Below are 22468 nucleotides of genomic sequence, written 5' to 3' on the forward strand. Positions count from 1 at the left end.
GTGATCGATGCCCTGGCATGTGAGGGAAAGTGTGTAAAATTCAAATCACTGTTAACTTTCTATTGGCAACTTTTGAAGTTTCTGTTAAATCTGCCTGTGAACTGGTATTTGACTCAGACTGAGATGGACAAATCTGTATAAGATGTTTTATGTATTTTGGATGACCGACAGGATGACCAAGATGAGAGACACGCAGAAAAAGGCAAAGGTATTTTCATGCAGTACTTTTTTTTATATACTGTGTCTATAACCCACACTATATAAAGATATAAGGACAGTAAACGAGTTCAGGGTTTTATCTGTTTTAGAGATCAAAGTGAGTCCTGCACAATCCACCATGACTTTGATTGAGGAGAAGCCAGAGCACACAGACCCATGGGATCTACCAGAACTGAGGGACACAGGGGTCCCATGGTCAGGTGAAGACTTAAAATGTCCCTGTGTAACATTATTATAGTAGTAACTTTTCTTGGCCTTGTATTTTTAAAGGCTATGTGTGTTGTGATTAGACATAAGTAAGTAATAAATATAAATAAGTACTGTATCATTCAGTTAGTGTATTTGTGTTTTTAAACATGATTCATCCCCTTGATAATTATCATGGTTTATTGTCTCACAACACAGAAGCAAAGTAGATTTAATTAGTTGTTCAGTTGTCTTTATGAACCTCCCGGATGTATTTGTTCTCCTGCGGCCCCCACACACAGCTATATTGCATTCTGATAATTAAAGGGCCTTTTTTTCTGCTGATGAGTGTCAGAACTGCGTTCAATAAACTTTAATTCACTGTTATAAAACAATAAAGCAGGAAAACATCAAAGTGCTGCAGTCGGATGAACATCCAAGACATCACTGACTCAAAAGAAAGAACAATAAATCAGTTCAGTTTGGTTTACTGAATGATTATTTATATAGCACGGAGGCCATAAATAGTAATGGATATGATCCAGATAGTAGCAAGAAGATAGATAAACCAGACTGAATATGAATACATGTGGATGTTAAAGCAAGGTGTGACTCATTGAGTGTTCAGTCAGTCAGTCAGCAACCTTTAAATTACATTACACTGCTGTTTATTATCAGAGTGCCTAATCTAGCATGAATTGCATATTAATTATATATAATTAAATCCTATGATTCAGGATTTGTATTGGAGTAGTCTGATCAAGTATTTCAAACTTTAGTTTCACTGTGTAAGTTACAAGTGTACAACTTTGTGAAATAGTATGTCAAAATGTCTGATCTGAAAAACAATATTAATCTTCAAAATCTTTCGGGCTCAGCTCTGGACACCAGAGGGAAGGTGCTGAGAGTGTTCGTGTCACTGGGGAAATTGGTCCTGCTGCTGGGTTTACTCTACATGTTCATCTGCTCGCTCGACATCCTCAGCTCAGCTTTCCAGCTCGTTGGAGGTAAACGCACAGACTGGTGTCTTTAAACTGACAGAGGTTTTGCTATTTGCAGATTAGTGGCGCAATTCGATTTATATTTTATCCAGTCACTTTAAGGAAATAAATGTTAACAAGCTTTTCTTTTCTTTTCTTTTCTTTTCTTTTCTTTTTACCTTATCCAGGTAAAGCTGCAGGTGATATATTTCAGGACAACTCTGTGTTGTCCAACCCTCTGGCTGGTCTGGTCATTGGTGTTCTGGTCACTTTGCTGGTCCAGAGCTCATCCACTTCCTCCTCCATAGTTGTCAGCATGGTCTCTTCTGGATGTGAGTACAAATCCCCAACATACACAGAGAGATGAAAACAGAATTACAGGTTGTTATGGAGGAGAAGGTAAATGAGGACTGGTGATGAAGAATAACTGTGTGCTTTGGCAGTGCTTACCGTCCAGGTGGCTGTTCCTATCATCATGGGCACTAACATTGGGACCTCTGTGACCAACACTTTGGTCGCAATGACACAGGCCGGTGATCGCAGCACCTTTCGCAGGTAGTGATTTTGTTTCCTTTTAGTTCAGATAATCCACAGAAGAACATAACGGAAAACAAAACAAGAACAAAAAGGAACAATGTGTTCCACTGTGAGTTGCACTAACGTGCAGAGATAATAATGGGCACATGCCACTCATTCACATTTTGCGACAGTATCTAATGCATTACCCTGATGAATGAAACATTTATTGCTGCAGTAATAAAACAAAAACATTGTCCTGCTGTAAAACAGACCCATAAATTCTTGGGTCTAGAAAACTAGAAATACTTTGGTACTGTACACAGGGAGCAAATGTCAACATCAACATGTACCATACAGAGAGTTCTGCATTTTTCTACAAAAATTCACTTTCATCACTGAGAAAAATATGGACAACAATTCCAAAATGTCGACTTTGGAACTAAGAGAACAGGGCAGTGATGTAATCTTTGAGCTATAAGCACTAAATTAAATATTTGCAGCTAGGTTGCTATTTAATGTAGTATTTTTACTTACTTTGCCCTAAACTTAGGTCCTATGCATGTAATGTAACTCCTTTCCCAATGCACCCAGGGCTTTTGCAGGAGCCACAGTGCACGACTTCTTCAACTGGCTGTCTGTGATGGTGCTGCTGCCTCTGGAGGTCGCCACTGGATATTTGTACGTGGTCACGAAGCTCATCATCGACTCCTTTAAAATCCAGAGTGGGGAGGCCCCAGACCTGTTAAATGTGATCACTGATGTCCTCACTAAGTCAATCATTGAGGTAAAATGGCACTGATGTTGAATTTATGTAAATGGTATTGCCAAAACATTAAAAAACACCTCTTAATATGATGCAACTCCACCACTCACCATGACCTCAATAATAAACATACAGTAAGATGATCACCCTTCTCACAGTTTTAACAAAGAATTGAGAAATTATAACCTTGTCAGAGCTGCTCTATTGAATTAAATTAGATTTTACAGCTGTACCTAATAGTGAGTACCTCTGTTTGCAACATGAACTATGTGCAACATCGACTGTATAAGTTACACAGTGAATTTATGCTGTTACACTATTAGTTCGTCCTTGAGCTGAGACAGATAGTGAACGTATTGTTACAGGAGTCGGGTTGATACAGAAGTCGACTCCACAGTTGTAAATATTGGTGCTGAATTTCCAAAGTAGTTTCTTCTAGTCAAACAAATGACTCATACATTGTCAGTAAATTGATAAATAAAACTGCAGACCAGCATTTTGTGGAAATTGGATTTGAGTGTTTGTGACAATTAGAATTGTGTTGTTTTTAGTCCCCTGAATAAATGACCACTGTATCAGAGAGATAAGATGTTATTGTACAATGCTGTTATCGTTGTGGTGATTGTACTTTTCTGCTTGTCCTTTCTCTGCCCTTTGCCTTACTGTAGCTGGATGAGTCTGTCATTAATGGGATTGCCACTGGAGATCCAGAGGCCAGGAACAGGAGTCTTATCAAGAGATGGTGCCAAACCTTCACCAACACAGTAAGGCTAAAACATGTCAGCTACATACCAAACATTCAAAAACACCAAGATTAAAATCTTTATTGTTAAAACTGTCTCTGTGTTTCAGACCTTAATGAATGTTACAGTTCCTGGTCCAGAGAACTGCACCTCTCCTTCTCTCTGCTGGGTTGATGGCAACTACACCTTCACACTGAAAAATGTTTCAGAAACATACAATATTAAGAAATGTAAGACTGATTAATTGATTATAAAAATAGGGATCTGTACATTAAGTAAAAGTACACTGTTAAGCAGATCATGATCTGGCCTCATTTCACACGATATGACAAAAGTGTTTCAACCAAACAAAACAATTTACAGCAACTGAGCATTTAGAGCGATCTTATGGTTATATATCATTTGATGCTTTGATAAACGTTTTAGTCTTTAGTTATCCTCCTCTCAAATCAGCCCTTCACCTGTTCTCTTGATCCTATCCCCTCCACTTTCTTTCAAACAACTGCATCCACACGAATCCCAGCCATGACACGAAATCATTAACACATCTCTCACAACAGACACCTTTCCCACCTCGTTTAAGCAGGCCAACAGCAACCCCACTCATTAAGGTCTGTCTTAAGTCAACCACCAGTTCCTCCTTTCTACACTTTCTGATTTGGGCATCACTGGTGCAGCACTGGCCTGGCTTAAGTCACACGTCAAACCCCTTTTGAGATCCTTGCACTGACTTACTGTAGGTGCTGCATAAGGTTCAAACTCCTGGCCCTTTGCCTACAAAGTGTGCTCTGTGGTTCGATGATAGTGGAACGACCTTCCCATTTCTTTCTCTCAGCAGCCTCACTCCTAATTTTCACAAATCTGCTTAAAACAGAACTTTTCTTTTGCACTTAAATCTTTCTCTGCACCTAAAACTTAAAAAATATAAATAAAATAACATAAAATCTTGCATTTGTACCCCATGAAACTGAAACAGCTCTTTCTAGACCACTTTACTTTAATGTTTGACTACTTGGCTAAGATAATTGATTGCTTTGTACCTTGCTTTGTAAATCGCTTTGGATAAAAGCTTCTGCCAAATAACTAAATGTAACTAAATATAAATATACTGCAAAAGGACTGACTCAGAAAATGGAGGTGAATATAGTGGGCTCCATGGCAACACATCATTCAAATCACAGTTTAGGATATTATGTTTGAGTCTGTGTTTTTCATGTTTTGTCCCGGGTCGACAGAAATAATAAATGAATGTAGGTCATTATCTGCTTATCAAAGTCCTCCATTTTAATGTAAAAACCACATTTATATTTTTCATGTGTCCCCAGGTAAACACCTCTTTGTGGATGTAAATCTGCCGGACCTGGCGGTGGGTCTGATCCTGCTGGCTCTCTCTCTGCTGGTGCTCTGCTCCTGCCTGATCCTAATTGTCAAGCTGCTCAACTCCATGCTGAAGGGTCAGGTGGCTGCAGTCATAAAGAAGATCCTCAACACTGGTGAGCTGCGCTATACAGTGTAAATTCAAGTACAGTGAATGTAGTTTACGCTAAGGTATGTGTATGTTTCCACGTGTGTGTGCAGATTTCCCATTTCCATTTGGGTGGGTCACTGGTTACATTGCCATTTTAGTTGGAGCTGGAATGACCTTCATTGTGCAGAGCAGTTCGGTTTTCACCTCTGCTATTACTCCGCTTGTTGGTGAGGTTATTTATCCACCCTAGCATCCACCCATTTTATTCATTTTTTGTTTTCTCTACATCTATGTACCATTATTCAATGCTTCTCTGTGTGATTCTGTATGTTGCTCTCCCTTCGTGGGCATTCTGACTCAAAACAGTATGAGTTCAGTGACTGAGTTTTACAACCCTGGACTTTCACAACAATCACAGGTAAAATGCATGTAATTTAACTACTGCATCTTTTTGTTGGATAGGTATTGGTGTCATCAGCATAGAAAGAGCATATCCATTGTCTCTGGGTTCAAATATCGGCACAACCACCACAGCCATCCTGGCAGCCATGGCTAGTCCTGGAGAGACACTGGCAAATGCTCTACAGGTCAGTAATAATGACTTTTATGCTGGATTTAAATTCTCTTATGCAAGTAACAGCAAACCATCAACCAGGAATGAGATTTTACATTTTATTTAATATATTTTTGATATTGCAGGAAGTCACTTCCTTACACAATATAAGTGAACGGACTTTTTTAATAGACTTGAATGTTTTTATTGTACCATAGCATTTAAAGTTGTTCATCCCTGACGCAGATTGCCCTTGTGCACTTCCTGTTCAACATCTCTGGCATCATTCTGTGGTATCCAATCCCCTTTACCCGCATCCCAATCCGGCTGGCCAAAAATCTGGGCAACATCACCGCCTCCTATCGCTGGTTTGCTGCTGTCTACATCATCTGCTGCTTCTTCCTTTTACCACTCTTCATCTTCAGTCTGTCGCTGGCTGGCTGGCAGGTACTGGTAGGAGTGGGCGTACCTCTAATTGTCATGTTCATCATCATCATAGTGATCAATGTGCTGCAGAAATGGAAACCTGGTTGTTTGCCCGTGGTACTGCGATCCTGGGATTTCCTCCCTCTCTGGGCATACTCCCTGGCTCCCTGGGACAAAGTGGTTGGTGTGATCACTGCCAAATGCTGTTGCTGCTGCAAATGCTGCCAAGTTACTGTTGACAATGAAGCACACACAGAGAATGAATCTGTGGAAAATAACAAGAAATCGCACACAGAGGTGTATGATAATCCTGCAATGAGCGCTGAAAAAGAGGTAGAAAATGAGATAAAGATAGAGCTAAAGATTCTGAAAATGACCCAGCTGTAAGATGTTATGTGTCCTAGATGCAAAGAAGCACAATGGTCAGAAACCCACTCAGGCAAAAACTTCAACTTCCATAATATTTATTACTTTTGCTACATATTTTATTGTCATATAAGAACTGTCTGTCCAGGGATTTTCAAATGTTAGTCAAAGAAAATAACACATGCAGGAAAGTGTTAATCTTCCTGTTGTATGGTGTAGTTTAAGTGCAGGTAAGGTTAACAATGTGTTGGTCAATAAATAGGCTGAATTGGGACTTTCAATTCACTGCCTATAGCTACGTTTCCAGCTGTTTTATATTCATATTCAATTTCTCAACTTCCCTGGGGGGAAAATATTGACTAATTGGTAAAATCCAAAAGATGAAAAATACCAAAGAATTAGTCACACGTATGTGACATACATGAATCAGGCTATTTAAATGTCCAGTAATTGCCTTAGAAATAGCAGCAATACTTTCTGTTAGAAACTAATTTCTGTCTCTGGTGTACTTTTAACTTTTTAAAATTTTCTAACATGCAAATATAAAGTAAATGTTAGCATGTTAAACGTAGATGGTGAACTGTTTAACAGTAGTATGTTAGCATTTTCATTAAAAGCACATTACCAAGCTGATATCGGCAATAATGGGCAGTACACTCAAAGCCACAGTTTTGGCTACGCAGTCAATACTGTTAGGATAAACTGGCTAAAATCTTAAAATGGATTTGTAAACAATAAGAAAGAAATGGCTCTTACCAGGTTTAATTAGATCTAAAAAAAATAAAATAGTACTTACACAACCTAAAACAACAAAACAAATAAAACATATTTTTGAATTGAATGTAGTAATGAGAACTGAAACAATGAAATACAAAGTAGATGTATTACTAAGTCTAATGCTGAATAAAGTCAATTCTGAGTTCCATAACAAATAGTTAGTTATTATAGTTAATAGTTATGCTGTTAAAATGTGAAAATGTGATGACCTTTGCACGCAAGCACACAGTAAATAGTTGTGGTCAGATCTACACAAAACCTTTAGGAGATATATTTTTACAGAGATTTTTTTCTTTTTACTGTGTATAAAGATACATAAAGATACTGAACACATCGTTTTAAGGTGTAAAAATAATTTTGTAATTGAGAAAGATAATTATATTCAAGGAATATGTTATTTAAAACTAACCTAATGTTCTGAATATTTAATGTTGAGCCAATGTTTTGTTTTCCCATAACACCATTGTGAAAAATTAAACGATGAAATGCATTTGACCTAAATGAAAGATTTACCTCACTTTGTTTGACGCACGTGGCAGAAACCTGTACGGTCATCGTTTTAAATGTTCACTGATTGGCCTAAACGTCCAGCTGACTCTGTATAAAGAGCAAGATAGGAAACTATCTGTTGCTTTCTTCTCAGTGTTATCTGGAGATTCTTCTGATAAAGGCATGGTGGGAACGAACAGTTGAAGAACAAGAGTTTATAGTGTAGAGTTCAGACTGTTCAGACAAGCAAACGTCCTGTATCTCAACAGTATAATAAACTTTATCATCATCATCAATATTATTAATGTTTAATCATTCTGTAACGGCTATCGCTCAGTCTAGTTTATAAGTGCTGGATGGATGGTCAACATGTCAATGTGGGGGTTGGGAGTTGGGAGGGTGCAGGATGGTCTTTGCTGCTCTCTCTGGTTGTGATAAAACAGCAGAGCCGTGCTTTCTTCGGCTGCTGTTTCCATCACGTCAAATTACACTTTTGTTTCTAAATTCATTCTTGGATATTTTGTATTTTATGTGTAGCAGTTGAAATAAAACACGGTGGCTTTGAACAACATTTGACCGCCCTCCATGAGTTTGCAGTGACTTGTCTGCTGCTACACCAAAACTCTCCTCAGTTACACCTTACCTACAGCACTATACTGCGGATCAAAACACATGTTTTCCTGCATGTCTGCATGTCTACCTTGCACACATTTGTCAAATAGACTCGTCTGTTCATAACTAACATATTTTCATGTGTTCCAATGAAATGCCAAAGTTGCTACTTCAGCATTAAAATCTGTTTGACGAACCAACACTGTCACCTACTGACAAATTTGAGAACAGCACAGAGTCAGAGACACATGATGACAATTAAATACTGAAGGAAGGAGAGAAAGAGACTGTTACTGATGTTGGTGCCATGAAGATCACATAATACAACATACTGATACAATTCATGTCTCTGCCAGCACTGAAGCAACATTAGCCTTTAAAGTAACAATGGATCACATAACTACTACCACTGCCACCGGTACAGCTCCTCTGCCCACGTGGAGCATGGCTGATGCTGTTTCCATATCTGGGTCAATTCTAGCAACCTACAACCTGCACTGCTCTCAGCATTCAGAATTTCTGATTAACTGTAAACTACCTGCTCCACACCAAGAAACAGATTTAGTAAAGCCAGCAAAGACCACCTTCAGGATGTATGAAAGACATCAGAGACGATTTGACAGGACAAAATAATTTATTATTTTTAAACCCAGAGGCAATTCGTGGTTTACAGTCATAACAGATAACTGATGTGCATTTTACACACAAAGTACAATACTACTACCACTATCAAAATGACTACTCTACTCATTACTTCATCCACTACTTACTAGAACTACTACTTCTAGATAGACAAAAGCACAATATAAAAACACTAATACATTAACACACAATACATTTGCACTTGTAGCACCATTCATTGTATTTTACTGTAGACACAATGAATAACTTAAATTTGTGTGGGCTACTACATACTTCACAAGCTTGTGTTTCCATGTGCCTCTCTCTAAAAGCCTGGAAGTGGCCTTTTCATACTTGACAACTACAGTTGGTCACCTGTGCAAGGATTTGTTGCAAAAAAAAACAAAACACAAAACAAACAAACAAAAAACTCCATCTAGCATTTTACATGGACCAAGCCCATTTTTTTGTGATTCTCTGCTCCTAAGCTGACATCAGGGTGTTCGATCACAAAAGGAAAGAGTTTAAAAGTCTCTAACTTAGAAGGGAACAGGTCCGTAGTAGGCAGTGTACGCAGCGACGATGCCTGCAGTGTCAGCCAACTCATCACAGGCAACGTTCAGCTCACACACCTCTCTCAGGCTAGGAGGCAAAAGACAAAAACAAGGTAAGACGGGTTGTTGCATCTCAGACAAGTTTTACTTTACAGTGAGCAGCTTGTTGGTATTCATGTGTAGAATTATTGGACTAAAAGAACTGCAGCAGAAGCCAAGTCAAATATCAAACGTGTTTATACGTGAGTTCATTCAACTGGGGTCAATAACTGTACCTCTCGAGCTGCAGAGGGGAGAGGGTTCCCGCTGGGGCGGCTCTCCTCTTCCTCAGGAGGGCAGCGGCCAAATCTCTCTTCACAACCACCTGAGCAGCTGAGGGGACAAACATCATAAGTTCACTTTTTTAAAATGTCTTTTTTCTCATTCATGTTTAAACTTATTTCTAAATTCTAAAACGAAACAAGAATATGTTATACCCTCATCGCTGGCTGACTCGGATGAAGATGATGAGGATGAAGAAGATGAAGAAGCAGAGTCCGACTCTGAGGAGGAAGACTCAGAAGACTCAGAGGACTCGGAGGAGGGAGCTGAATCGGAGTCTGAGGAGTCAGAGGAGTCAGAGGAAGAGTTGGAGTCAGATTCAGAGGATGAGGTTGAATCGGACTCGGAGGAAGAAGAGGAGTCGGCAGCAGCGGGGTCAGCGGGGTCAACGGGGTCAACGGGGTCAGCGGGTGCAGCTTCATCAGCTGTGTCTGCAGCGGGGTCCACGACGACATCTGGTTCAATAGCTGAAGAGGGGGAGAAAAGATAGGACTTGTTGAACATATTGTAGGTTCAGAATAACAAACGGTAACATGACGAGTCCCACTAATGTTGAGAGGAGTTTGTTCTTACCTCCCATGGACCAGCACACTGACAGAAGAGCGCAGATGGCGAGGAGAGTCAGAGTCTTCATGATGCCTTGTAGCTAGTTGTTTGGCGTTGCTTTCTTGTTTGCTTGCTCTTTGCTTTCCTTCGAGGGACTGCTCTGTTTCTTTCCCCAAAGTCAAGGTCAATATATACTGTAGTCCACCTCCCGTGCTAGGCCAGACCCACACAATGAAATTTTTCTCTGATTGGCCGGGGAATCAAATGTCAATATTTCCACTTCCCCTTGTCGTGAAACCTCCCACAAACACCCACACAACCCCTTGGCACAGAGTCCAAAAACATATTCACCTGCTTACATGGCTGCAGACATTCTGGCATTCAGCTGAGTTTAAAATACTTCATGTGCACATGTTTGTGTGTAAACAAATAAAGTAGTAGTAATAGTCAATTCCTGGGATCCCCCTTCTCTATCGTTCACATGCACATGTGCGTGTATTATAGTGCAAACCAACAGTGTTTAGGTCATTTTTTATTTCTCAAACAAAAATGTCATTGTTTTCCTGTCAATCATTTTCAGATGTAAACCAAGCATGTTTTTACTTGTCTTGTTTACCATTCTTGTATTTTACCCTCATATTCCTTTTCATCCTCACCTTCCGTCAGTAACATATATACAATGCAACAAAACCAAAAATGTCCAAACCACTGGTGTTAGTGATTTTTATAAAATACCCTTAAAATGCGCTTGGATTTTAAGCCGGGTGACCCATAGCAGAGCTACGTACTGCCATTGCTGTTATGTTACTGTGCTCCTTGCCCCAAATGTGATCTCCCACCCCCACAAACCCCAAACTATACCCTGAGCTGACCACAAGCTACTAATCGAGTGACACAGAACAGCAGTGAGCCTCATTATGCGACAAAACTTAATTAGAGTGTTGCAGAGTCTCACCAGAACCGCAGTCAGTCACTATTTACAGATCCATCTCGCTCCAGGTTCCAGCTAGATCTATGGCTTACCAACAGCAACAAGTGGGCCAGTTCACAATACCCCGCTTGATGTATTTTAGCACATATACAGCTATAGAAAACCCCCATGTGTTGGACTCACAGCATTATGCATGAGGTTTGGACCCAGCTGTTTGTTTGTGTGATACGGCTCTAGTGTGGCTTGAGCTGTGGGTTCTTGATAAAAATGGTATTTTGGAATTCACAAATGCAAACCAGATTGCAACTTAAATACCGTCTACATAACCAAACGTTTATGCACACGTATCATTTCATATATATACTATACACACATATATATCACAGAGGGCCCCCCAAACAACTTCATCTATCATGTTGTGTGGAATGCAGTGCTGCTGCAGAGTGACCTTGGTGTCCTACGTGTTTCATAGTCTAGCGTTATTCCTGGTGTCTGGGATTTGTCTTGGACCATGCGCCGTGTAATTTCAATGTCTGGTCCAGTGTCCGTTTTTGTGGATGCGTTTCGGTGCGTGGGGAAAACAGTTGAAGAAAACAATGGTCATGACGCCCCTGCAGAGAAATACCGTGTCTATGGCATGTCTGCTCTGGATCAGTCGTTGTTTTTTTGTTCTTACATTTTGGCACTGAAATCATTGATTCTAGACAATGAGTAATGCTCACTTTGTTTTTTCTTGTCTGTGCTCAGATACCTCTTTTAGATTATCTGTGAATGGAATTACCAATTAATAGGTCCTGATAATTCCCTAAAAAGTGAATTCTGCCTCTGGGGCTTTTCCATTTTAAAAATACTGCAGGTCGGCAGAGGAAGTCTCTCTTTGATTTTAACTTAACAGATCCCTTCTGTCACATCAGTTTGGGAACATCTACTGGAATCAAAAGGGAACTATCACAGATGACTCTGGACTAATCAATAGAACTGATCAATAAGGAAATTAACAAGTCTAAACTTCTTCAAAAGAAACTTTAAAACAAACAAAAACCTCTGTCAAGCATCAAATCCCACGATAACCTGAAGTTCTGGTACATCAAGCATTAATAACACTGGTTTTAACACAGACTTTATTAAGTTTACTACAAATACAACACCAAACGTTCTATATCTAAGTATCTAAGTATAGTGTGTTCACTGTACATTTTATTCTCTTCTATCCGTGTCAGCTTTTACGTTTTGGAATACATCAAATCACTGCAACAAACAATCTGAAAATGACCAGTTACCAGTTCAGCATTTTTTGAGCCATTACCTCAGTGTGCGTGTTGACGCTCACCGCTCAGGCTATTACCACACATTGGTGTTGTGCTTACCTTCCAGTATTTAATCTACAATATCTTTAATATAATACTTTGCACTTACACTTAAATAATTTGAAATTTAGTAGTAGTAGTAGTAGTAGTAGTAGTTTTTCTCTCTTGCTCCATATTCTTTTTCTTTTTCTGCAATATTAACATTGATAAAAGCTCAGAAACAAAAACAAAGTTCAAACTCGACTGATGGCAGACAGCAGTTTTATTTTGTTTATTTCTCTGTAAAGGTTCAGTTTACAGTGTTGATACATGTAAAGGTTGATCCATAGAACAGCTACAGCATTTAATCCAGGCTGATGAACCTACTGACTGACTACACTGTATCTTTATTCTCCGTTAAATGCACCAAGACGTAGGCTGTTACAGAAAGCCAAACACACAGCACATGGTTTTTTAAAAGGTTTGGAGTTTTGTTTGGAAAACCTGGGAATAACACTTGACAACGGACTAGACTGGACTATCTACAGCAGGGGTATTCAACTAAAATTTAAAGAGGTCCGTTACGCAATATTTTTGGAAGCAAAGGTCCAGAAGATTATAATGTTTAACTATATACTGTGATATATTATTAAGTAGCCTGCATGTAATCAATACTTGACTGTCAAATCAAATTAATTCAGTAGAAATTTATATGTAACATCAAACTGAGCATGTGGCTCAAGATCCTGGTGGACTGCTCATACTGGGCTCTGAGACTAGCAACTCTCTGTGATCACACTTCAGATTTTAGTGGGCATGTGTGTTCAAAACCTTTGTGTTTTGTCTCATAATGCAGTTTGACATTGGCACTTTTATAAGAGCCGCAGTTTCGAACATATCAAACATAACTGGTTTACTGCTCCCAGTGGGTAATATGAACAGAAAGGAGTCTGTCTATGTGGATTAAAAACTCTTTACTGTGCACTTTTTTCTTTTTGGACATTTTTATATTTATCTCTTCTTTTTCAGTCTCACCGTCCTTTTATCAACTTTCTCCTCTGTCGTCTGTCTCTCTCCTCTCTGTCGTCTGTCTCTCTCCTCTCTGTCGTCTGTCTCTCTCTCCTCTCTGTCTCTGTATCTCTCCTCTCTGTCGTCTGTCTCTGCTCTCCTCTCTGTCCGTCGTGTCTCTCTTCTCCTCTCTGTCGTCCTGTCTCCTCTCTGTCGTCTGTAGTCTCCCTCTCTGTCGTCTGTCCCCTCTCCGTCTCTGTCGTCTGTATCTCTCCTCTCTGTCGTCTGTCTCATCTCTCTGTCGTCTGTATCTCTCCTCTCTGTCGTCTGTCTCTCTCCTCTCTGTCGTCTGTATCTCTCTCTGTCGTCTGTCCTCTCCTCTCTGTCGTCTGTCCCTCTCCTCTGTCGTCTGTATCTCTCTCCTCTCTGTCGTCTCTCTCCTCTCTGTCGTCTGTATCTCTCCTCTCTGTCGTCTGTCCCTCTCTCTGTCGTCTGTATCTCTTCCTCTCTGTCGTCTGTCCTCTCCTCTCTGTCGTCTGTATCTCTCTCCTCTGTCGTCTGTCCTCTCCTCTCTGTCGTCTGTCCCCTCTCTCTCTGTCGTCTGTATCTCTCTCTCTGTCGTCTGTCCTCTCCCTCTGTCGTCTGTCTCTCTCCTCTCTGTCGTCTGTCCCTCCTCTGTCGTCTGTATCTCTCCTCTCTGTCGTCTGTCCCTCTCCTCTCTGTCGTCTGTCCCTCTCCTCTCTGTCGTCTGTATCTCTCCTCTCTGTCGTCTGTCCCTCTCCTCTCTGTCGTCTGTCCCTCTCCTCTGTGTCTGTCCTCTCCTCTCTGTCGTCTGTATCTCTCTCTCTGTCGTCTGTATCTCTCCTCTCTGTCGTCTGTATCTCTCTCCTCTCTGTCGTCTGTCCCTCTCCTCTCTGTCGTCTGTATCTCTCCTCTCTGTCGTCTGTCCCTCTCCTCTCTGTCGTCTGTATCTCTCCTCTCTGTCGTCTGTATCTCTCTCCTCTCTGTCGTCTGTCTCTCTCCTCTCTGTCGTCTGTATCTCTCCTCTCTGTCGTCTGTCCCTCTCCTCTCTGTCGTCTGTATCTCTCCTCTCTGTCGTCTGTCCCTCTCCTCTCTGTCGTCTGTCCCTCTCCTCTCTGTCGTCTGTATCTCTCCTCTCTGTCGTCTGTCCCTCTCCTCTCTGTCGTCTGTATCTCTCCTCTCTGTCGTCTGTCCCTCTCCTCTCTGTCGTCTGTCCCCTCTCCTCTCTGTCGTCTGTATCTCTCCTCTCTGTCGTCTGTCCCTCTCCTCTCTGTCGTCTGTCCCTCTCCTCTCTGTCGTCTGTCCCTCTCCTCTCTGTCGTCTGTTATCTCTCTCTGTCGTCTGTATCTCTCCTCTCTGTCGTCTGTCCCTCTCCTCTCTGTGCGTCTGTATCTCTCCTCTCTGTCGTCTGTCCTCTCCTCTCTGTCGTCTGTATCTCTCCTCTCTGGCGTCTGTATCTCTCTCCTCTCTGTCGTCTGTCCCTCTCCTCTCTGTCGTCTGTATCTCTCCTCTCTGTCGTCTGTCCCTCTCCTCTCTGTCGTCTGTATCTCTCCTCTCTGTCGTCTGTCCCTCTCCTCTCTGTCGTCTGTCTCTCTCCCTCTGTCGTCTGTATCTCTCCTCTCTGTCGTCTGTATCTCTCCTCTCTGTCGTCTGTCTCTCTCCTCTCTGTCGTCTGTCTCTCTCTCCTCTCTGTCGTCTGTCCCTCTCCTCTCTGTCGTCTGTCCCTCTCCTCTCTGTCTCTCTGTTATCACCATCTCTGTTTATTAATTTTTTTCCAACCTCCAACTTTCTCTCATCTACTGTTGAGTCTCTAATTTTACCGCCTGTGATCCACAGAATCGATTGGCTAAGTGAAGTCACGTGGGATGGCTTAACTCGCATTCAATTGGCCAATGCGTTGTCGCGTCCACTAAATAACTACCCTAACGATCGCAATAGCTGCGGCGGTTATAATTAAGGTGTCCCGCTAGATTTGGAATCAAACGTTCGGTTTGCTCTGTACCTCCGGGTCCGTATGGGACAGTTTCTGGGTCCGGATCCGGACCGCGGTCCGCCTGTTAGTGACCCCTGATCTACAGTATACTATACTTATTGCTTACTTATTAGAGACTAGTCTTGCTTAGAGACTAGTTTTGGATGAAGATTTATGTCATTTCCTCCTTTGGACTGTAAGAGCCAAGCTGTCGCTCAGTTTAGACCAACGCGACCGTGAGATCCTCTGTGGATTTACTGTGTTTTGGAGAAGAGGGAGTTTTGTCTTTCGTTTCAGTGGGAGATCAAGTTGCTTCACTGACAGCTTCATGTGTCACATGTCATGAGAAAAAGCACCGAGGCTTATTTTCTCACTTTTGGCCTCGACAGCTAGCTCGTAAATTTAAATTCTCTGATGTAGGTAGAAAAATACAATTGACTGAGCTTATGACCTTCCTCGTTTCCAAAACTTTAAGGCTGTATAATATGTTTAATATTTTCTAATAACCATGCAACCATCAGTGTCATGTATCATGTAAGTTTTGTATTTTTTTTAATGTAAAAGTGAGGATACTTTCTGCTGTGTCCTGTCCATCAGCACCAGGTAGAATAGACCATCAGATCATAAACTTTAACAAACAAACTGTTGTTAACAACAACCAAACTGGCACAGCGAATCACAGTGTATGTGTAAGAAAACATTTCAGACAAACACACTGTTCTAGTGCTGCATCTACCACCTGTATCCACAGATAAACTGTACTCAGCTTTTCCTGTAATCTGCTAATTTAATGCTTAAGAAATAAATTGCTAACCTACTGAATTTGATATCATCAAATTTGACATCAAATCTGCTGTAAGTCATAGGGGGGCAATAATACATACCATAACAACATAAATACTCATTAAACCATAAGTAACCAGTGATTATGATCAGACATAAGGACTGGAGATATTATTGAGTTAAAGGTCAAAGGTTGTGATTTGCTTTGATTTAATGAAACTAAAACCCACTGTTTTCGTTGCCTGTCACCCTTCGACCGCGGTGGCTCTTTATGTTACATTAACTCTTCTGTCGACTGTCTCAGCTGCAGCCGTAAACAAACTCAGATGGCAGGCAGCGCGTACTGTATATTTCCATCTGGTCTCTGAGAAACGTCCACCTGCCAGGCTTTCCCAATTCCGCCGGATGTATCTGCTTGGCAGAACAACACCACTAATTATACTGATCCCAGTCTGGGCCTTCAAATTCCCTTCTCGCTTGAGAGAACGTATTTGGGACGAGCCCAAACTTTTTCACTCTTGATGTCTACAGCCCATCTGTTGTTCTTTTATAGAGCTTTTATAGCCTGTATTGCTAAATACTCTCACTGTCATCCCACATTTAGCCCGACGTGTCCCCTAATCAAGTATCTTTAAGTTAGATTTGAATTTTGCTTCACACATTTGTTTCTGATGTGTAAGAGTAGTGTTGTGATTCTTCTTTGAGGGTTTTAATGGTAGTTTATCTTCCAATTATATTTTTCGCTTGATTTACTCACTTTTCTGTCCACAATGATTCATATGAGAAAGTACTGCTAAAAACTGTGCGTCTGAACTGCCTCTGTCGGTGTCTTCCATGTCAACCCTCTGTCAGTCTCTCTGAGGTTGGTATGTTGTGGTTCTGACAATAACATTAGTGGACAGACTAACAAACTCCTCTAGATCTCAGCGATTTGCGGCAGCTGACCTGTGGCTACCTAACCACACCGCAGACGGGCTCACACTCATGTAAACAGACAAAACATAACGTACATGAGTAAATAAGCGAGGGCACATGATAAACACACGCATGCAAGCAATTGTTCCCCTTGTGCTGAAAAAAAAAAAAACTTTATATGAGACTGACTTTTACATTTATGGTTTTATTGAACAAACATGAATTTATTCACACTCATTTTTCCTAATCTAAAGCTCTGTTTTGGCCTCTGCTCCAGCCTGCTTCACCTCCTAAGTAATGTAAAAAAGATGATTGTAATGAGTGAAATACAGCAGACATGGACGACAGAGAACACATGAAACAGTGAATATACTACATACATATTCCATTTTCACAGATATGAAGTCTACTATTGGATTCTTTAATGGAAAGTTCAAATTAGGAAATTTTACAGTGAAATTAATTTAATCCATGTTACCAACAATCGTATTTCAGATTATTTAGTGTCCACTTAAGTGTCATTTGATTGAAGATTCAAAAAACTTTATTAAACTTGTTTACTTCCCAGCAGTATATATAGTTTAACCTAAACTAGTTAAAAGTTAGTTCTACCACAAACACAGTAAAACACCCCTTACATACACAGATGTGTTATCTATTTGGTGCTGTTGATGTTTCAATGCTTATTTTAATGTGGAGTCGTGCCACGTGTTTACTGGCAGCTTTTTAAACAATCAGATGAGAATTTCAAGTATTTCTTCTTGGTTAGTTTAGATTGTTTACTGTAATTTCATAATAAAACTATGCCCTAAACCTCATATTTTTTCTAGGCCCTCTATAGCAGAACACAATGCGCTACCACAGTACAATATATGCTGCAGAAATACACTGTGGTATTCTTTTTTTACTTAAGTAAAAGATGGAAAAGATAGAAACTATGTTTTTACATATATTTGGATTTGTGTCACAAATCAAAACTGTATTCGGTAACAGTGTAGAGAAGAGAAGATGGTTACTTTAACCTGATAATTGAGAGCTCTAAGTGGTGGAGAGCACTGTGCAAGGTACACTGGACCAGAGACCAGCACATATTGGCACATGGGCACAAGAGAATTAGATTGTACAGGTGTACAATCTATTATAATCCAAGTAATAAAGTGGCATCATTCACACAACATAATGTGACGTGATTTCAGTTTTTGTCCTGGTACACTGTGATGTTCTGGTTCTGTCTGACTGAAAGGCCTCAGACTCTGCGTCACACCCAGCCGGAGCTCGGTGTGGTGTAACTGAGCAAATTAGTGCACAGAGTGAGGTTTCCTGTCTTTTGTGTGCCACATATATTTTACAGTGATGATGGGAAGCATTTTATTCTTATACTTTAGTAGTGTAGCCCAGCTTTTCTGGCAGATTGAATGCAACAAAATTTTATTGGACAGATCTTTCTTTAAATTTCTTAACTGTGATGTTTGTCACAAATATGATTATAAGTCAGTCTGCATGTTACAATAAAACAGTCCCTTGGAGTCCAGTGATATTAGTGTTAACTAGCTGTTATAGCAACCAGCTTAAATACATCTAATTGTCACAGTGACACAGTTTTGGACAAATCATTATGGCTGCTCACCTTCAGTTCTCCTCGCAGGAAGGACTGGCAAAACTCCCGCACGCGTTCAGTTGAAATCTCTCCCTCAGGAAGCAGCCACTTCATGTCAGAGTCACCGTCGTAGATGCCAATGCGTGGGAGGTCTTTAGACTTGATACCGAAGTAGTCGAGTGATCGAGAGTTGGACTTCACAGCTCCATTAATTAGCACAAACAGGAACTGGAACAGAGTTTAATTTTCATGGCTTAATTTAGCCCATTATAGATTAGATCAAGTAATTACAGATAGAGTACTTAACCTCTGCTTGACTTTATAAAATTACTTTAATTTGTGGCAAAATATGAATAAATGAGTTTTTAACGGTGGTCACCACATTAAATGTTCGACACTTCAGAACCACAGAGAATAAGTAATTCTGTGCTTTTTTAATTAAGGTCAAGAAAGTCAAAGAATAAAACATGAAAACAAAAAAGTCCTAAGATTGTTTTAACAAATACATGAATTCCCATTGATACCACATTTCTGTTAGTCCTTCCCAGCTATACATAATAATAAAAACTAAAGATGTAAATTGATTTAGACCCTGAAAAGGTCTACAGGGCACAGGTACAGGGACTTGGAGGTCCTGGGGTGCAAAGCAACTTAATATTTTTTGTTCAGCTCAGACTACAAACTGCTGACTAAGCAAGAAACACATGACCACAAATAGACCCAAAACATTGTTTGCTTTTATTTCTGCTTGTAGTCATTTTACTTTTCTAAACTAAGGTTCACACCCGAGCAAATTAAATTTTAAACTTTTTAACATCTTATAAATGATAATTTCAAGGAACCAAATTCAGTTCTTTTTTCTTTTGCAGACCTGCAGACAGTGTAAAGAACATCATGACTCTTTTTTTATCTAGTTTGCTAAAAACAGTATATATATGTCAACCTGTGAAATGCACAAATCAATTTGAACTGTTGTTTTGTAGGTGAAGCACATTTGTGCATATTCTCACCTTGCCTGTGAACTCAGGTGCCAGAGCTCCCAGTCGATCCTTGAGCTCAGTGTATTCTTTACTCCCTCTGTTGGCAAAGAGCAGGAGGTGTGACTTCACCACTGAATTGAAAAGGCCCACCGCCGTCTGAGAAGAGGGGAAACAACATACAGTATAAAGACCGACTAAACTAAGTGCCATTCTCACTGGTCATCCATCATCTGCTGTTTCAGAGGCCTTTCACTCAATGAGCTCTAACAGTGATCAGATAATGATGATGAAGACGAGTATGCACCTACCACTTGGTTGTATTCTGTGATGTATCGGACCTCATTGATGCTGATGAAATTTACAAGACCATCAGTGTCCAGCTTCTTGACCTCAGCTACAAGAAGATTGTCCTGATGATTATCTGCCTGGATCACATAAAGCATATCCACATCATCATTTTCATCCCACCTAACTTAGTGAACAGAGAGTTACTGGACATCACGGTGGTGTAGAATACCTTTCTGAATACGGAGATGGTGTCTGAGGAGAGGCCGTAGTCAGCCCACACCTCTTTTACAGTGCAAATGGCAACAGGAACCGAGTCCACTCGCTTTGCAGCAGCAACAAGTTCTGCGTAGCCCCGGCTTTCCTCTCCCTGAGGCACAAAGTGAAAGAGAGGAAGATTGGTGATGTGAATTATTTTATTCTTTTCAGTTACTGTTTTGTGCAATTCGGTCTTAATTGTAATTCTTCTTGTAGTTATTAAACTTTTAAAAGAGTTATTTGCAAATACATCTTGTAACCCCTCAGCTGAGCAATTGCAAAAACATGTTCAAGCACCACAAATGATTTACAGGCCTCTAAGACCACCAGTGGGTGCGGGGGACGCTACAGACTCTCCTGTAGCACTCAGCCTCATTTGAAAATAATTCAATAAATAAGTGCAGCTGGCAGAGAGAAAGAGAGAAACAAAGTAAAACTGCATACCGGGAAAAGACATGAAGTTGAGTCAAACAAAGGTGAATCATGCCTATTTCTGAGACTATTGCATGAGCTCTGGCAATCCATTTGATCATTTTGCAGCCTGTAATATGTGTTCAATCCCTGTGACTCACAGCACCAGTATTTTGGGTTCTTTTTGCCTTCAGTGCCACAGTCCAGCCATTTGTTATCCTCGTGTGCTCTACTCTTTCTTCGTGAACTTTCTCCCTGCCTTTGCACTTGTTTACGAGTGAGTCAATGGAGCCAATCCCACAAGTCTTCAGATATGTATGTACTTCCTATAAAGTGGTCTGCCATCTTCCCCCGCACACAGAGTCTGGCCAAAGAGCTCGCCTCTGCGGGACAGTCAGCCACCCTCTGTCCTCACAGCATCAACTCTGCCAAAGGTGTGGCCACAGGAAACATATCCTTCGAAATCTATTTGCGACAGTAGCATCACCCAGACCAGGGTGCAAACAGCTGTATTTTGGGAGCTCTCACAGTCTCATTCTCAGCTAATTTGTCTGATCATGTCTAGTCCGCCGCACGCATGTTAACATAATGAACTAAGCCATAAAACTGCTCCTGTAGGCTTGTTGAAAAGATGAAAACCCATTCTAAACCATGACTGAGACTTTATCCCTCTACGTGCAATTTTCTTGTCTGACCTCCAGGAATCCGATGACCACCACCTCTGCAGAGTCGATGAAGGCCTCAGCAGCGCTGGTGTCAATCAGCCTGGGAAGAGCACTGTCTGAGAAAGGAAGACACGAGATACACCAGTCATACAACACTTCCAGTCATTGTCTGAACATGACTAAGAGTGGAAAGACATGCCAGCAGCTCAACTTGCAGCAGTGCATCCTGTGTTAATGTAATGATGTTGTACACTTGGTTTAGTACTGTATGATAGCATCCATTCAGAAATTGCTGTTTAGCACCTTAAGCTGCAGGTGATGATGGACGAAAGGTCAGGGGAACTACAAACTCTGAGAATACCAATAGTTCACGACAATTCATCCAGCAGTTGCTGAAATATTTTGATGACTGATCAGTGTCACTGCCTCTAGATGTTAGCATTGTCACTAACTACAAAATATCAGTCTTCAGTTATTGTTATTTATGTTATTATGTATATATATTTTATGATTCGGTAGACTATTAATAAGGTGTCACATTGAGAATTTGGCAAACATGATGTTTCACCCTCTTCACTATCTTAGTTTCGTGCATCACCTAATTAGCTAATTATCAAAAAAACACAAAGTAAAACTGAGGCTGATAGGATTGTCGTTAGTTTTGCATTAAGGCCTTTGTAATCAAAGTAAACCAAAGTATTTAAACATTTTGACAGATAAAGAAATCAGAATAATTACAATTTAAATCCGAATACATTCGAGAACAATCTATCTGATCGTTGTTGAACTTATGAAAGTATTTTACATAAAACTGCAAACGTTAATGTCGTAGGGTTTAGAGGTAAAGCCAGAGAATGAATATTAGGATTCATCCTCAAAATTAGAAATGCAATCAAAAAAGTTGTTGAGATATTTCAGCCTGGGCCAGCTAGTGTTGGACCAAAGAACAGAACAAATGCTGGAAGTGTCACTAAAACCTGTACTATATATGAGGAGAGGTGAAGCACTTTCATTATACTGACATATAAATTATGAGGTCAGGGGTCATACATAAATAAATTTACCTTTCTCTGTAGCGATGACAGACGACACCACGAAGGAAAGAAACAGAGGAATCAGCATGTTTTAACTGATTCGTCTGACAGGGAGGCAGGTAAACAAAAGGAGGACCAAGGCAAGACCACAGGACTTTGTAGCTGCCTGGCTCTGTACA

General features: G+C 40.5%; 3 protein-coding genes across 3 annotated transcripts; 1 reads left to right on the forward strand and 2 right to left on the reverse strand.

The window, feature by feature from the left end:
• The first annotated feature begins 319 nt into the window (after positions 1-319).
• Positions 320-6683, forward strand: slc34a2a (solute carrier family 34 member 2a). Its single transcript, XM_026360634.1, has 11 exons — positions 320-419; positions 1284-1412; positions 1574-1717; positions 1829-1940; positions 2496-2688; positions 3336-3446; positions 3520-3640; positions 4736-4903; positions 4989-5105; positions 5341-5465; positions 5678-6683. The coding sequence occupies exons 1-11, from the start codon at positions 338-340 to the stop codon at positions 6242-6244; spliced, it is 1869 nt and encodes a 622-aa protein (XP_026216419.1). The 5' UTR covers positions 320-337; the 3' UTR covers positions 6245-6683.
• Positions 6684-8755: 2072 nt separating this feature from the next.
• bglapl (bone gamma-carboxyglutamate (gla) protein, like) lies at positions 8756-10301 on the reverse strand. The gene is made up of 4 exons (XM_026360275.1): positions 10171-10301; positions 9753-10064; positions 9552-9648; positions 8756-9364 (listed from the first exon to the last, which is right to left on the reverse strand). Exons 1-4 carry the CDS (start codon positions 10229-10231, stop codon positions 9262-9264), a joined length of 573 nt encoding a protein of 190 aa, XP_026216060.1. The 5' UTR covers positions 10232-10301; the 3' UTR covers positions 8756-9261.
• A 6943-nt stretch (positions 10302-17244) lies between these two features.
• Positions 17245-22468, reverse strand: LOC113162239 (endoplasmic reticulum resident protein 27). Its single transcript, XM_026360274.1, has 7 exons — positions 22320-22468; positions 21286-21371; positions 20154-20291; positions 19945-20061; positions 19667-19792; positions 18687-18884; positions 17245-17349 (listed from the first exon to the last, which is right to left on the reverse strand). Exons 1-7 carry the CDS (start codon positions 22375-22377, stop codon positions 17308-17310), a joined length of 765 nt encoding a protein of 254 aa, XP_026216059.1. The 5' UTR covers positions 22378-22468; the 3' UTR covers positions 17245-17307.

Source organism: Anabas testudineus, chromosome 1, assembly GCF_900324465.2.
Source record: "Anabas testudineus chromosome 1, fAnaTes1.2, whole genome shotgun sequence".
Classification (NCBI taxonomy): Eukaryota; Metazoa; Chordata; class Actinopteri; order Anabantiformes; family Anabantidae; genus Anabas; species Anabas testudineus.